The sequence below is a fragment of the Passer domesticus genome, chromosome 8 (assembly GCF_036417665.1).
Source record: "Passer domesticus isolate bPasDom1 chromosome 8, bPasDom1.hap1, whole genome shotgun sequence".
NCBI lineage: Eukaryota > Metazoa > Chordata > Aves > Passeriformes > Passeridae > Passer > Passer domesticus.
Genome location: NC_087481.1, coordinates 58,009,679 through 58,025,706, shown reverse-complemented (window position 1 = coordinate 58,025,706; position 16,028 = coordinate 58,009,679). Strand labels below are relative to the sequence as shown.

Genomic DNA, 16,028 nt, shown 5'->3' with positions numbered 1-16,028 from the left:
CGCTCTTTGCCATCTGCAGGGGGATTCCATCTCCTGCAGGGCCCCCCTGAGCTGTGAGCCAGGGCAGCTGAACCAGCCCGGGCAGGCACAGGCACAGCAGCCACGTGTGCCAGCATGGCACTGGGGGCACAGCAGCATGCCCAAAAACACCTAAAAACACTCAAAAACACCCCAAAACACCCAGCTGCCTTCCTGTGCCGCCTGCCGTGCTGGGAGCTGCCAGCCCTGCTCCATGGCAAGGGGCTGGAGCCTTTGGCATCCACCTGGCCAGGGAATGGCTGCAGTGAGGAGCTGGGGTTTATCTGGAGAACTCCCAGACTCACAGACCCTGGAGTGCCAGCTGTGCCCTGTCCCCAGCTCTGAGTGCCACCTCCAGGTGACACCCGCAGGGATGGGCACTCCAACCCTCCCTGGGCAGTGCCAGGGCCTGAGCCCCCTTTCCATGGGGAAATTCCTGCTGTGCCCACCCTGAGCTGCCCTGGCCCAGCCTGGGGCCGTTCCCTCTGCTCCTGTCCCTGACTGCCAGTCCATGCAAGCTCAGACAATGCCCTGAAGCTGAGCCAGTCCCTGATTCCCTGTTAGCAGGGCACTGCACAGCCCTGCACCAGACCCCAGGGCCCTCCCCACAAGGTGCCAGGAGCCACCAGCTCCCACCAGGATAACTGAGGAGCCCATGGAGCTGAGAGCACTTGAGGCACTCAGGGTTTGGCAAAGTCATGGCATCAGGTCATTTCATTGGTGCAGTGAGCCAATCTGATTCTTTCAAGCAGGAACTTTTTTAAAAAAGTTTGATTTTCAAAGGCAGTTTAGATGACACCCCGTTGAACCACTCTGTTCCCTGTAACTAAGACCATATTTACTTTACAGCTTCTGCATTAAAGGCCATTAGTGGGACCTTTCCAGGTGATGCAGCAAGTTTATTTAGGATGTCCATTAGCCCCCCATTCACTGTGCTGAACGAAATCAATGCACCAGTGATGTATGGTGAGAGGAAAATGTACTTACACTGCAGGATCTTTGAGCAGCATCAATGGAGCAGTTGCTTGTAAATGGTTTTTAATATCCTCTTCATAAAAATAAAATAATCTATGAAAAACCTTAACAGCCTGAAGTCTGAGAGGAGGCTAAATAAAGGCAAAGAACACTGCAAAGTCCCTGGCAGGCCCTCTGGGGGTCAGGGCTCAGGTGATGCTGGACAGCATCCTCCAGAACAGGGGGCCTCTGCAGTGTGGTCACACTGCCAGCCTTTGATCTGGGGCCAGGCTGAAGCTCTGTGGGCATTTTAAATTTATTTAGGGTTTGGGTAACAGCCGAGGGCTAATGACACAGAGGAGAGCTGGCTGTGTCTGCCCCAGGACACAGGGAGCTGTAAAGCAGCATGGCAAACACAGGATGATGGTGACACCACACAGGCACTGAGACAAGACCCAACACACAGCTCACGGCAGGGTGTGACCCAGCCCCTGGGCAGGGCAGCAGCCCTCGGGGGCTCAGAGTGTGGGTCAGGGACAGCAGCAGTGACCCCTGAGCCCCACAAGGCGCTGCTGGCCTGCCAGGCTCTGCTGCAAAGCCTTCCCTGTGAGGAGCTCCCTCCCACAGGGATTGCCCCCTTTTCCAAGCACCAGCAGCCCCTCCATCCTCCCCAGGTGTGAAGCTGATCCCTTTGAGAGTGCAGCTGCTGCAGCTGAGGATCAGGTGTTGGCTGAGGTGAGGGCAGGCTGAGCAGCCACACCTGAGGGCCAGGTGAGATCCCAGGCACCTGCTCAGGGGGGAGCCACACAGGAGCAGAACCAGCCCTGTCCTGGGGAAAACCACCACGGTGGGCATGGAGAGAACTCCCCTGAGTGCCCTGCTGCGTGGGCAGCACCCAGGGGTGCAGACAAAGAGCATCTGGGGTTCTGTAAGCCTCACTATGGGATGTCCATGGGAACCAGGAGAGGCAGGGAAAGGAGGGACCAAGGTGGCTGAGGAAGGAAGGCTGGGTGAGGAAATAGGGGCATAACCCAAGACACATAACTGCTGTAGCATTCCCCTGGCCAGCCAGGAACCTGAGGGCTCTTCCTGCTACCTTTAATGTGAACAACATCCACAGGCTTGTTATCCACGTGGATAAAGGAGTTTCTCACCAAACATCCTGCTACCTTTAAAAACCACTTTGCCCCATCTATGAGCAAACGCAAACAGACCTGGAGCAAGCCCCGGAGTTTCCACAGCTGCCCAGCAGTGCCCATTTCCCGCAGAGCACGGGCTCCAGGAGCAGGGAGGGACACGTACCAGCCGGCGGATCTCCCTCTCGCACTCGCGCTTGATGCGGGTGATCTCCTCCTGGTGCAGGTGGTACACGCTCCTGATCTCCGCCGCTTTGATTTTGTCAGCTTGGATCACCATCGTCAGAGCCTCCTCCACCTGCTTCTTCGCCCCCTTCAGCTCGGAGATCTCTTGCTGCATTTTGATTTTCTCCACCTCGAAGCCCCTCTTGGCCTCCTCCTTGGCCTCGGTGAGCAGCACCGTCTTCACCTTGTCGGGGGCCCCGTCGCGCACGGCGTTCAGCAGGGTCTGCAGCCGCTGGATTTCATTGTCCTTGATTTTTATCACTCTCAGCAGCTCAGCCTCGTGCTGTCTCAGAAGAGTTTCTCGGACGGCCTGGAGCTCTTTCATTTTGTCTTCGTGAAGTTTGACTTTGAGCTCTGTGACCACCACTGTGCTTTTATGCTGTTCGTGCTCCTTGATCTGCTTCACTTCCTGATTCTTCTCCCTTTCCAACTTGCTGACCTATAAGGAAAAAAAAATAGTATTTTCAGTAAACCAAACAATGAATACATATCATGATATTATTTAAAAGTAGTACAGATGACTTTACAGTATTACACCTCAGTGCTGGTATGTCTGTGTCTACAAACTGCTGCTGGCAAAGACCCTTCTTTCACTGCAGGCTCATGTTTAATACACATTCAGGAATCAGTCAGCACTTTCCAAGTAAGTCTGAGTCCTTACTTTATTCTGCAGAAGCTCTCACAGCACATTACCCCCAAAATAAGGGAAAAATCAGGTGCCAAGGCCATCACTCTGGCCCGCTCAGGCACACAGGCTAAACCTGCACATGCACAGGCAGGACACAAAAATCTCTGTGCAAGCTCCTGTGAAGCCCCAAACAGCTGCACTTTACCAGATGCTTTTTAAGTGATGTATTATTCAGCAGAAATCACTGACTGTACCTGACCACACAAGGCTCAAGTGATGTTTCAGTTTAAAACCATGCCATAAACTCTAGAGAAGCCATGGCCAGAAGTGGCTGTGAAGGACAAGGAGAAGGAAAACAAAGTCCTCAGCCTTAACGCTGCAAATACTGCTGCACAGCAAAAGGATCAACAGATGTTCTATTTATTTATACCTGTGTGTCAGATTCATGGTCTAAAATGCCTGATAGTGATGCAAATTCATGGGAAAATGCAAACTATCATTTTGTCCCTGCAGGGTAACACATTTCTATTCTGGAACCGAAACCCCCCCAAAGTCTATCAGTGGAAACTGATTTGGAGAATTGGGGAAAAACAAATAATATTCCATGCTCCTGCTGAGAAGTGATCTGAAGGCAAGGGCTGGAACTCCTAGAGCTGAGGCTCCAGCCCCACTTGCCCTCCCTCTCCCAAAGGCTGAGGGAGAAGCTGTGCCTCCTTGGAACCTGGGAGTTAGGCAGGAGGCACAGCTGAGGTTTAGTGCTGCACACGTGGGTAAGCACTCGGTTTGGAGGAGTCAGAGTGCCAAACCCAAATGGCATTAGTGTCAAAGGGAAAGGGAAGAACCAGCAGGGAGAACTGTGGCATTCCTGACCTCTCCGTGCGACACCGAACCGCACCACGGCAGGGGAAGCTGCCCACCTTACTCTTCTCCTGCTGCAGCTCGATCTGGATGTCGGTGAGCTTGGCCCTGAGCTCCTCGTTGGCAGCCTGCAGGGCGGCCAAGGCGTCGGGCTTGTCCCCCCTGGCGCGGCTGCTGGAGCCCCTCTTGGCCATGGTGAGGGACGCCCGGCCCCGCGGCTCGCTGCTCCCGCTCTACATCTTCTGGGGCCTGCAGGGAGGGACAGGGCACAGGCTGTCACTGCCTGGCCGGGACACAGCACCCGAAACACGCCGAGGGCCAGCTGGGGGCTGCATTCCATGGGATAGGTGTGCAATCGCAGCTTTGTTCAGGTGGAAGGGTCAGCTGAGGGCTGCACTCCCTGGGATAGGTGTGCAATCGCAGCTTTGTTCAGGTGGAAGGGTCAGCTGGGGGCTGCACTCCCTGGGATAGGTGTGCAATCACAGCTCTGCTCACATGGAAGGGCCAGCTGTGGGCTGCACTCCATGGGATAGGTGTGCAATCACAGCTTTGTTCAGGTGGAAAAGTCCTCTAAGACCATTCAGTCCAACCCTCCCATCTCCAGCTGCCACATCCACAAGGCTCTTACATCCCTCCAGGGATGGGGATTTCCCATCTGGGCTGGACAGCCCTTTCCATGGAGAAGTGCAGCCCAATATCCAACCTGATCCTCCTCTGATGCAGCCTCTTGTGCCATCCCTCGTTCCCTGGGAGCAGGGCCTGTCCCCCCAGCTGCACCCTCCTGCCAGGCACTGTCCATTCCTTCATCTGGACAACTATTGTCCTGGAGCCCACGCAGGGCAGAGGATGGGGAATTCAGACAGTGCAGAGGACGGGGAACCCACGCAGGGCAGAGGATATGGAATGCACACAGAGCAGAGGATGTGGAATTCAGGAGGGACACCCACCCACCAGTTCCTGGCACTGCCATGGCTCAGAGACAGCAACCACTGGGAAGATTTTATTTCTATTCTGTTTTCATAGAATCATGGAACCAAGGAATGGTCGTACTACAAAGTTCCAGTAAAAAGTGCTGAGATTTGGGGAAACATTCCAACCTTTTTAAAGCAATCCTGTTAAGGTGGGCAGCAGTGTTCCTGGCTGGAGACCCTCAGTGCCTGGCTCTGTCCCTCATGGTCCAGCACAGCAGAGGCTCTGTCCCTGTCCAGGCACGGGATGGGGCTCAGCAGGTCAGGGCAGCTGCAAGGAGAGAGCAACCACAAATGAGAACAGCAAAATAGCAGCGGGAAAAACCTCCACAACAATATTGTGATAAAAAAGGGCCTGGTGTGAATTCCAAGAGCAAAAGCCTGAATCTATCAGGGAGGAAAGAGCCAAGGGGGGCAGCTGCTCTGGGGGTATAAAAATGGGATCTAAGGCTGGGAGAGGGCTGGAGTTTGGGAGGGCAGAGCTGCTGAGAGCCAGAGAAATCACACAGGGCAGTGGGTCAGAGGGGAGGAGGGAGGCTGAGACCTGGAGAAACAAGTGGGAAAATAAAATAACATTCCTAATATTAATTGTCCAAACCAAGGTGGTACAAACAGTCTCAGTTCTGCTGTTTCTCAGGCCTGACTTTGGAGCCTGGAAGTTTCTATAAAAAGAAACACGTTTGATTGGGCAAAGAAATAGAAATAAATTAAATTTTAAAGATATTGCCTGAGAAATCTGTAACATGAGTACATGTTCTTTGCATTTAAGATTCTTGCTGCTTTGTGCAAGCAGACACAACACACCAATGGAGATTTAAAACCCCCTTTCTTTAGTGATAAAAAATGGGGCAGCCTGTAGCCACAGGCACAGAGCTGTACCTGCTGCAGCAAACGAGCCCTTTGTGCACATTGCAATCATTTTCTGAGAGGATTCCCTGCAAAGGCAGAGGCAGAGTGAGCCAGGTTAGTTCACAACCTGAGGAAACGACCCAGAAGCTTTAACTGCTTCCACATGAATGGCAGGCAAATCATCATTTGAATGGTACGGGGATTGCTAACAGGATTCCTTTGACAGGGAATTTACATCTGCGTGCTTACAGAAAACTCAGGAGCTGGTACCGGGGAGCAGAGTTTGCTGGGTGGGAATTCTGCCCGAGGTCAATTTGTAGAGCACAGATCCTGATGCTTACAGCGTTGCAGCGTCTTAATTTTCTTTAAAATGTTGTGAAGGCTTAACGGTATGAACTGACACATTTCATGGCAAGCAGCTGCTTAGACCATTGGGCTCCAACTCCTGGCCCTGCCCAGGGTCACCCAGGAATGACCTCGTGTCCACTAAGCCATGCCACCAATGCCACCAATGCCACCAACGTCCAGCCCCGAGGAGGAGTGGAGGGCCTGAGGAGGTGATGGTGGAGCCTTCCCTTGGCACAGCACTGGGGATGTGAAGGGTGGCAGAGCCCAGGTGTGATGCTGCAGCCAGGTGTGTATATATATATATATATTTATACACATATATGTAGAGATAGATATAGATACATATATATATAGATGTATTATAGATACATATATATAGAATAGAATAGAATAGAATAGAATAGAATAGATAGATAGATAGATAGATAGATAGATAGATGGATGGATATATCTGATGCTGGGCCAGCAGAGCCCAGCCCTGGCAGCTGCCCCAGCAGAGCTGGACTCGCTGGGCTGTTGTTCCCAGGGAATAACAGAATGGAACAGGGCTGAACAGGGCACGGCAGCTCCCAGTGACAGCCACGGCCTCGTGTGAGTGCAGGGGGACAAGTGCCATTGTTGGAGGCACCACAGTGGTGGCTTGTGCTCCCACAAGAGTGGCCCTGCAGCCGGAGCAGCCCCGGGCACAGGGGCCAGCTGGGACCCCGGGCCAGCTGCCAGGCCAGGCCTGAAGGAGCATTTATCACAAACACTGGGAGGAAAACACGCCACAGGAACGCTCCCAACCCAGCAGTGCTGAGCCAGAAGCAGGCAGGAATGGCTCCTCCTGGCTGAGGGGACACAGAGCTGCTGCCCCAGGCTCTGCTCTGGCACTGGGGACACGTGGGGACCTCGGGAGTCCCTGAGCACAGACCCTCAGCAGGGCACAGAGCAGCTCCCCCTCCCCACGGCACTGGGCACAGGAGACATCCCCTGGAACACCAGCCACCTGCCCCGGGATTTTTCCTTTATTTTCCCAGTGAGTTACACAGAAGGGGCAGCTATCAGACACATCACCTTAATAGGACAGAAAGGTCATGGCATTTCTGATGCTGGCAGAATAGATTATGCATCTGGTTCCTGGCATGTTTGATATTGAAAACAGCATCAATAATGCATCAGAGCTGCCTCAAGCAGGGCTCAGCGCTCCCTGTGCCTCCTGACTTGCAATCCAGACATCAAGACTAATTGGGAAATGTGTTTTCTGGGTAGCAGTTGCAGAAATGAATGTTTCACCATGCTTAAAAATAAGTGAATTAATCCCTACCCAGGGTACCAATATTTGAAAGCAGAACACTGTTCTTACAAATATGGAACATTGCCAACGTCTGCCACAGCTCTGCGAGCACTGGTGGTCTCTGTTTTTGACAAATTGTTCTGATTTATTAGTTTAAACAAACCTTTTTGAGCCTCTGGTGCACCCTGAAATACTATGATAGAAATAAACTATAATACTGTTCATGGCTGAGCTCCCACTTTTTCACATGAGTAATATCCACGTTCCATTAGGACTGCACCAGCCTAGAGAGCCAAACGCAAGAAAATGAGTTTTCCTCTGGAAAGGAATTTCATGCTAAGCCATGCAATCGTGTCCCATGCTGGAGCTGTGCTTTGGGCTTTATCCACATAAACATTTGCCATAATTCCATGTAAACAGAGCATCCCTCACTCAACTGCAAGGGGAGAGGAAACCTGTTGGGAATTGCACGGGAAAAGGAGTGAGCAGGCCAAGACAGGGATTGTGCTGCACTCAGGGCTCTGTTGTGCATTTCCTTCACGTGCAGACCCCATGGATTCACATGCAGAATCCAATCCCGGGATCCCTGGGGCTGGAAAACCCCTCCCAGCCCATGGAGTGCCAGCCGTGCCCATCCCCACCTGTCCCCAGCCCAGAGCTCTGAGTGCCACCTCCAGGTGACACCTCCAGAGATGGGCACTCCAACCCTCCCTGGGCAGTGCCAAGGCCTGATCCCCCTTTCCATGGGGAAATTCCTGCTGAGCCCACCCTGAGCTGCCCTGGCCCAGCCTGAGGCCGTTCCCTCTGCTCCTGTCCCTGTTCCTGGAGCACAGCCCGACCCCCGGCTGTCCCCTCCTGGCAGGAGCTGTGCAGAGCCACAAGGGCCCCTGAGCCTCCTTTGCTCCAGGCTCAGCCCCTTCCCAGCTCCTCAGGGATTCTCCAGCCCCTTCCCAGCTCCCTCAGGAATTCTCCAGCCCCTTCCCAGCTCCCTCAGGAATTCTCCATTCCCTTCCCAGCTCCCTCAGGAGTTCTCCAGCCCCTTCCCAGCTCCCTCAGGAATTCTCCATTCCCTTCCCAGCTCCCTCAGGAGTTCTCCAGCCCCTTCCCAGCTCCCTCAGGAATTCTCCAGCCCCTTCCCAGCTCCCTCAGGAATTCTCCAGCCCCTTCCCAGCTCCCTCAGGAATTCTCCAGCCCCTTCCCAGCTCCTCAGGAATTCTCCATTCCCTTCCCAGCTCCTCAGGAATTCTCCAGCCCCTTCCCAGCTCCTCAGGAATTCTCCATTCCCTTCCCAGATCCTCAGGAATTCTCCAACCCCTTCCCAGCTCCACTCCCTTCCCTGGACATTCTATGAGGAATTTTTTCTCTGTGCTATTTAGATTGAGACTAATTTGATAACATTTTTTTTAAATACAAGCAGTGTGTGACCCAACCCAGACCTCCCCAGAGGCACACCTGAGTGTCCATGCTCCAGCTGAGGGAGTTGCTCAGGTAGCACACAGGTGCCTCCCCACCCTGCAAAGGTAACACACCCTGGCACCTAAGCTGCTGCTGTAGAGCAACTCTCCATTTCCAGAAGGGAAATAAATGACCAACCAATGCTTCCCAGAAGGAAGCTCTGAAACCTATCTTTCATGATATAATATCTGCTTTAAATTCAAAATAATTCCGCCCCTCACCCCGACATCTCTGCAGATGGAAGTCTAGCCAAAGTTTTGCTGAGGATTAGATTGATTCAGCAGCAGCTAAACAGACACATGTCAAATCCCATCTGACCTGGATTTTTCCTCAAAGACTAATCCTTCCAGTGCTGTTGGCTTTAACTCTCTGACGGGTGGATCATGTCCTTTGTGAGCTCCACACTTGCAGCCTCCCCTTGTGTGTGAAGTTCCCTGTTTGTGGCACAGCCAGGGACCCAAATCCCACCCTCTGGTTCTTCATCATCAGCCTCACACAGGTTTTCTGGGTTTTGTTTCAAGTGCAAACCTTAGGTGGGTGTCAATGATGGTTTACAGGGAGCAGCTGGAGCTGGGCCAGGGGGTTTGGATGGATTCAGGGACAGGTCCGTCCCCAGAGGGTGCTGGCACTGCCCAGGGGATGGGCACGGCCCCGAGGCTGCCAGAGCTCCAGAGCCTTTGGGCAGCACTCCAGGGGTGCCAGGGGGGATTTGGGGGTGTCTGGGGGTGTCTGTGCAGGGCTGCCCTGGGCGATCCTTGGGTCCCAGCTCAGGACAGTCTGTCATTGCAGTTCTGGCAGACACAATTGCTGCTGAATCCCAGCAGGCACATTTTACAGCAGGGCACCTGTTTAATTGTACAACTCTTAGGGCCAATTTGCAGAAAGAGCAATCATTAATTAAAACAGGTGACTAGGTAGGAAAGCAATTTCTCCTTTTTCTCAGCTAACTCCCAATATTTAAGGTACAAAAATCCACTGGAGTTTGTGCCATAAACTCCAATAGCACACCCATCCAAATTATCTGTTAAACTCAGTGTAATTTGGGGAGGACTATTAGCGAGGAATGTATTTCAGATCCAATTCCTCGAGTTTAATAGCATGTCACTGCGTTCTCTTGCTCACAAACAAGCTGTTAGAGCAATGCCATCCCCTCTCCCAAGGAATTCATGCCTGTATAATTAACTAAATCAACTGTAACACAGATGGCATCGCACCATCCAAAAGCACTTGATGGAAACATTTTAAGCATGTTATTAGCATCCCTAAATAACTATTTAATGCTACCTCTCCAACCCTCTTCGGCACCAACACACAACACAGCTGGATTTGAGGATGGAAAAGGCAGTATTTAATTGCTGCACGCTCATAAAAGATTTTTAGTTCTTGGATTTATTCAATTTATAAATGAGCTTGAAAAATAACAGACTCAACAGTGGCAACAAAACCAGTGTGCTTTGGGTTTCAGAATTAAGGTTAATTTCCAGGCTGATTCATCATCATTAAATTCAGCTGTGAGGAACTGGGCAGCAGCAAAAGACACTGATGGGAGCAGGAACTTTTCTTTAGGCTGACCCAGACTATCCAAAAATTACATTTCTATTTGACAGTGTGCTTTACTTCTCAGTAGATGTGTGCCCAGCTCTAAATCAAGATAAAAATTGACATTTCACAGCAACAGACAAGAATTTGAATGGAAAGTTGATTAATCTCCCAATGCAAACAGCTGGGAGATGTCCATCAGGCTCTAGTGAAAAGCTGTTCCTGCAGCCTGGAAAACCGAGGACGAGATTATCTCAAACCTGATTTTTCATTACTAAATATCCTGGTTTAAATGACCTTTTTGAGATGCTTGCTGCGAGTCTCCTCCCTAGTGCCAGCCCACCTCTGCCCTGTTACTGCCTGTGATCCTCAATAATATAAAAACAAAAAACCAATAATAAACACAGAGAAACAGCACCATAAATAAACAGTGACTGAGGAGGAGAGCAGGAGCATCCCAGCGTGCCTGGGGTGTGCTGTGGGGGTGGTGCCCACCGGGGCAGCAGTGCCAGGGATCCACAGCATTCCCAATTCCCTGCAGGGTGAGCTCTGCTGGCACCCGTGCCAGCCTCCAGCGGGGAAGGGGATCCCTGGGGAACATCCAGAGAGCCTCGGGTACGCTCTGGGGGCAGGCAGCTCTGCGTCAGAGAGCAGAGAGCCTGCTGTGCTTGCACCAGGTGGGGCTTCCAGCACGGGCAAGGAGAGAGACCAAATCCAGAGATGGCAAACGAGTTCAGAACACAGAAACTGCTCAAATGGCATCCAGGGGCAGCCACAGCTGCTCTGGGCACCCTGTGCCAGGGCTGCCCACCCTGCCAGGAACAATTCCCAATTCCCAACATCCCATCCATCCCTGCCCTCTGGCAGTGGAGCCATTCCCTGTGTCCTGTCCCTCCAGGCCTTGTCCCCAGTCCCTCTCCAGCTCTCCTGGAGCCCCTTCAGGCCCTGGCTAAATAAATATTTCCAACTATACAGAAAAAATCCAAAAAGGATTTTATAACAAAAGCAACCCCTGGAAGATGGCTGAATAAAATCCTGGAAGCAAAATGTCCTCCCAGCTGAAGAGCCGGAATCCCTGACCAGGCTGGCAGAACACAGCTCGTGCTTCCAGAAGAGAGACAGAGCAACAGGCGGGAAGGAAAGGGCTGCAGGCACACGGGAAAGGGCTCAGTGGGAAGTGCTGGTGTGGCATGAGCCAAAGGCTGTGCCCGTGGGGCTATGGAGGCACAGAGACCCCGTGCTGCTGCCTTGGCCAGGGCAGCTCTGCACACACACGGCTGAGGAGTTTGCAGCTGCAATGATTGCTCAAAGCTGCTTTGGTTTGAGATGCTGCAGGAACCCTTGCAGTCAGTTTGCCTGGCCTGCAATAGCACTGCCCTGCAGCTGTAGGAGGGTGTGAGGCCACCCTGCACCCTGGCAGACCCAGAGCCTGGGGGAAGAAAAGGCTTTCACCCTCACTTGAGCATTTGCAGCCCAAGCACCCCAGGCTGAGGAAGCTGCCCAGAGCAGCTGTGCCTGCCCCATCCAAGTGCCCAAGGCCAGGCTGGACAGGGCTGGAGCACCTGGGGCAGGGGAAGGTGTCCCTGCCATGGCAGGGGTGGGATGGGTGGGTTTTAAGGTCCCTTCCAACCCAAACCATTCGGGGATTCTCTGATCCATTTCTCTGGGAAAAATTTTTTTTTTTCTTTTTTTTTTATTTTTTTTTTTTTACCAAGACTAACAAAACAAAACAAAACAAAGAAAAGGGGAAAAGAAGAACTTCAACAGCTGCCTCTGCCTGTGCTCTCCATTGGGTCACTATGACTTCCTGGATTTCACCTCTGAGGCCAAGTGAGTCATTCCCAAGCGGCCTCTCCTGGCTGATGCCTCCTCTTGGGGAAGCCCTTCCCTGCAGGAATCTCCCCCTCAGATGTGCAAGTGATCAGGAAAAGCACCGGCCCTGCTTTTCCGTGTGAAATGTGCTGCATCACGAACCGGGGACGCATTCCCACCGCCAGCTCCAGCTCCGGGCTGGAGAAGCTGCAGAGCAGCCCTTCCCTCTGTGGGTCAGTGTGGCAGCGGGGTAATCTGGGATTTGAGCCGGGATTCTCCACTCCCTTAGCCTCCTGCATGCACTCCTTCAGGGGAAGCGGCCCCTGGCACCGCGCTGATGCTCAGCCGAGGAAGGGCTGAGCCGTCTGACCCTGCCCGACCCTGCCCGGCCGGGGCCCGAGGGCATGTGTGCCCAGCCCGAGGGGATGCTCCCTGCCGGGATGTGTCCCCCAGCCCGAGGGGACGCTCCCTGCCGGGATGTGTCCCCCAGCCCGAGGGGATGCTGCAGGGGATGCTCCCTGCCGGGATGTGTCCCTGCTGGGGAGGGGATGCCCGAGGGGATGTGTCCCCAGCCCGAGGGGATGTGTCCCCAGCCCGAGGGGACGCTCCCTGCGGGGATATGCCCCCCAGCCCAGCCTGGCCGTTCTCGGGGCACTGAGGGAGGGGCTGCGGCTCTGGGCACCCGCAGGGAACCCGCCCTGGAACAGCAATGGCTGTGCCTGCTCTGCTCCGGGGAGCCTGCGAGGGTTTTAATCGACACGGTGCAAATTCCTACGGCTCATTACATGCAGGGGGAAGGCCATGGCCAGCAAGCCCTGCCCAGCAAGCCAGCGGCTGCCAGCAGGCAGAGGGGCTGAGAAACGCGGGCTGTGCTGGGGCTGAGAGTGACCTCAGTGAGCCCTGGCACCCACCGGCCATGGGGAGCTGGGGATGGAATCTGGATCCCAGTTCCATGAGCACCCTGCTGGGATTAATGCTCGGAACTGTGGAATCACGGAATATCTGAGCTGGATGTGCCCACAGGAGCACTGAGCCCTGCCCCTGGCCCGGCCAGGGCATTCCCAGAGCAGAGTGAGCACTGTGCTGGGTAGCAAACTGCACAGTGGGGATCCAGACACAGGATCTGCTCCGGGCCCAGCTGCAGGGGCTGGCACTGCTGGGTGTGCTGGTGACCTGGTAAAGGGCAGGACACAAAAACCCGCTGATAGCAGAGGATTATGTAGGTCAATCAGGAAAGAGGACAAGGCAGGCAAAAGGAAAAAAATAAAACAATAACCTCAAACTAGAAAAAAATAGGTAACTTAGCAACACGAAATTCAATCCGTGAAAGTACAAGGTAATCTACATTTAAAAATACAATTTGACATATCTTGCACACAGAGATTTAGGAGGAAAGATCAAGTCATCACTGAGGACATCTGCTGTGCACACAGCAACGTAAATAAGGCATTACAGTGGCAGGAGATGTGAAATCAGAGGAAAAGCATTATGATGCTGCAGAAAGCTAAATGGTAGGCGCTCATTAATGCACTCAAATTCTCCTAAATGGAACATAATAGGTGTGACCAGGTAATAGAAGAGCAAAGTTCTGTGATTTTTTGGAAGGACATTGAACAGGAAGTTATTAAATGATTAATCCTGTGTAGGTGAAAAGGATGTTTCAGTTACTTTTTTGTACTAACGCAAGAACAAGAAACCACCCTGTGGGCACTGGCAGGAAATGAAATGATTTTTCTGGTGGCAAGATGAATCTTTGACTTGGGATCACACACCACAAACCCTGGGAGCAGGAGCAGCAGTGCTGCTGCTCCTGGGGCCAAACCACCACTGGGCAGGAAAGGCAGGAGCTGAGTCCCTGGTGCTGGGACCAGAGCAGCCACCACAGGGCAGGGCAGGGCAGGCAGGGCAGGGCAGGACAGGGCAGGGCAGGCAGGGCAGGGCAGGGCAGGGCAGGCAGGGCAGGGCAGGGCAGGGCAACACTTTCAGCCCTTCCAGCCCAGCCCATCCAGCCCAGCCCAGCCCAGCCCATCCAGCCCATCCAGCCCAGCCCATCCAGCCCAGACCAGCCCAGCCCATCCAGCCCAGCCCAGCCCATCCAGCCCATCCAGCCCATCCAGCCCAGCCCAGCCCAGCCCAGCCCATCCAGCCCATCCAGCCCAGCCCATCCAGCCCAGACCAGCCCAGCCCATCCAGCCCATCCAGCCCAGCCCATCCAGCCCAGCCCATCCAGCCCAGACCAGCCCAGCCCATCCAGCCCAGCACCCCGACCTGCAGCAGGCAGGTCAAGTCCCGGACTGGCACTCCCACAGCTCCTGCTTTGCCCTTGCCAGGTGCAAAGTGGGACAGGACAGATGTCCTGGTGGCACTGGGAGAGCCCTGCTGGGCCAGGAGGAGAGGGAAGAGCCCAGAGGCTCAGGAGAGGGGGAAAGGGGCTGGGAGGAGAGGCCCCAGCTGAGTTCCCCAGGATGAGAGCAAGCAGCCTCACATTGCACCAGGGGAGGTTCAGCTTGGAGATCAGGGAAGGTTTCTAGGATTCTCCAGTCCTGCCAAGGGCAGTGATGGAATCACCATCCCTGGAAGTGCTCCAAAATGCAGATGTGGCACTTAGGGACACGGTTTAGAGGTGAACGTGGTGGTGGTCAGTAGCCGGGTTTCATGATCACCAAGGCTTTTTTCAGCCTTATAAATTCTGTGAGTCTGTGATTCCGTGACTCTGCCCCATCCCTCAGGGATGTCAGCTCAGGCCACGGTGACCTGCAGTGGTCAGGCAGCTGCAGGTGGGCTGAGCACCCACAGATCAGCAACACCACAGCAACTAAAGATGCTGAGCTTTTAAAAACTTTTAAAAGCTTATCGAAAAGTACAAGGAAAACATGTCTAACAATAATAACAACTTCAGACTTGCTTTAAAAACCAAATCTGCAATTGAAATGACCACAGATGCACTGGAAACAGCAGCCTAAGAGCATTTTTCTGTCTAGATAATAATACCTTGGCGGCTTTTCAACCAAACTAGAATTACTTTCAAGTGACAAATGCAACATTTTACTGGTGCTCAGGAAATGCTCCTGTGTCCCTGTCCCACCTGCAGCCTCTCTGCTGCACGGGAACCCTCCTCTCTTTCCTGCAGCAATCCCAGCTCCCTCCTCCATGTATAAATTCATCTGGATTTGACACTCAGATCCGTGGGCTCTAGGAGATAAAAAAGCTCCAGGAAACAAACAGCCGGGGTCGTGCATCTGCAGCCCCGGACCGGGTATCGGCAGCCCCGGACGGTACCGGGCACCGGCAGCTCCGGACCGGGCACCGGCGCTGCTGCGGGAGGAGCTCCTCCTGCCCGGCCCCGGCCCCGGCCCCGGCTCGGCAGAACTGCCCTTGGCACCGGGCACAGCCCTCCGGCCGCTCCGGGAGCTGCCAGCCCGGGGCAGGGCTCGGTGCTGCCCGGGACGCGCATCCCGAGCCGCTGGCAGCGCCCGCAGCCGCTCCGTGCCCCGGCCGGGACCTGCCGGGATGTGCCGGGATGTGCCGGGATGTGCCCGGGATGTGCCAGGATGTGCCCGGGATGTGCCGGGATGTGCCGGGATGTGCCGGGGTGTGCCCGGGATGTGCCCGGGATGTGCCCGGGATGTGCCGGGATGTGCCGGGATGTGCCCCAGAATGTACCCTGGATGTGCCCGGGATGTGCCGGGATGTGCCGGGATGTGCCCGGGATGTGCCGGGATGTGCCGGGATGTGCCGGGGTGTGCCAGGATGTGCCCGGGATGTGCCGGGATGTGCCGGGATGTGCCCGGGATGTGCCCGGGATGTGCCGGGGATGTGCCGGGATGTGCCGGGATGTGCCCGGGGTGTGCCGGGATGTGCCGGGATGTGCCGGGATGTGCCCGGGATGTGCCGGGATGTGCCTGGGCACAGCCGTGCCACCCCCACCCTGCGGGCCACCGGGGCCGCCGCGCGTTCCCACA

General features: G+C 54.3%; 1 protein-coding gene across 28 annotated transcripts in view; it reads right to left on the bottom strand.

Annotated features, from left to right (window-relative positions):
* JAKMIP3 (Janus kinase and microtubule interacting protein 3) overlaps positions 1–16,028 on the bottom strand; it is a 62,043-nt gene that overhangs the window by 33,696 nt on the left and 12,319 nt on the right. For all 28 annotated transcript variants that reach the window (XM_064431634.1, XM_064431624.1, XM_064431620.1 and 25 more), the window contains 3 exons: positions 4,917–5,058; positions 3,879–4,068; positions 2,275–2,772 (listed from right to left, as the gene is read on the bottom strand). In XM_064431634.1, coding sequence (XP_064287704.1) covers positions 2,275–2,772; positions 3,879–4,013 — 633 coding nt within the window. In that variant the 5' untranslated portion in view covers positions 4,014–4,068; positions 4,917–5,058. The remainder of the gene's footprint in view (positions 1–2,274; positions 2,773–3,878; positions 4,069–4,916; positions 5,059–16,028) is intronic.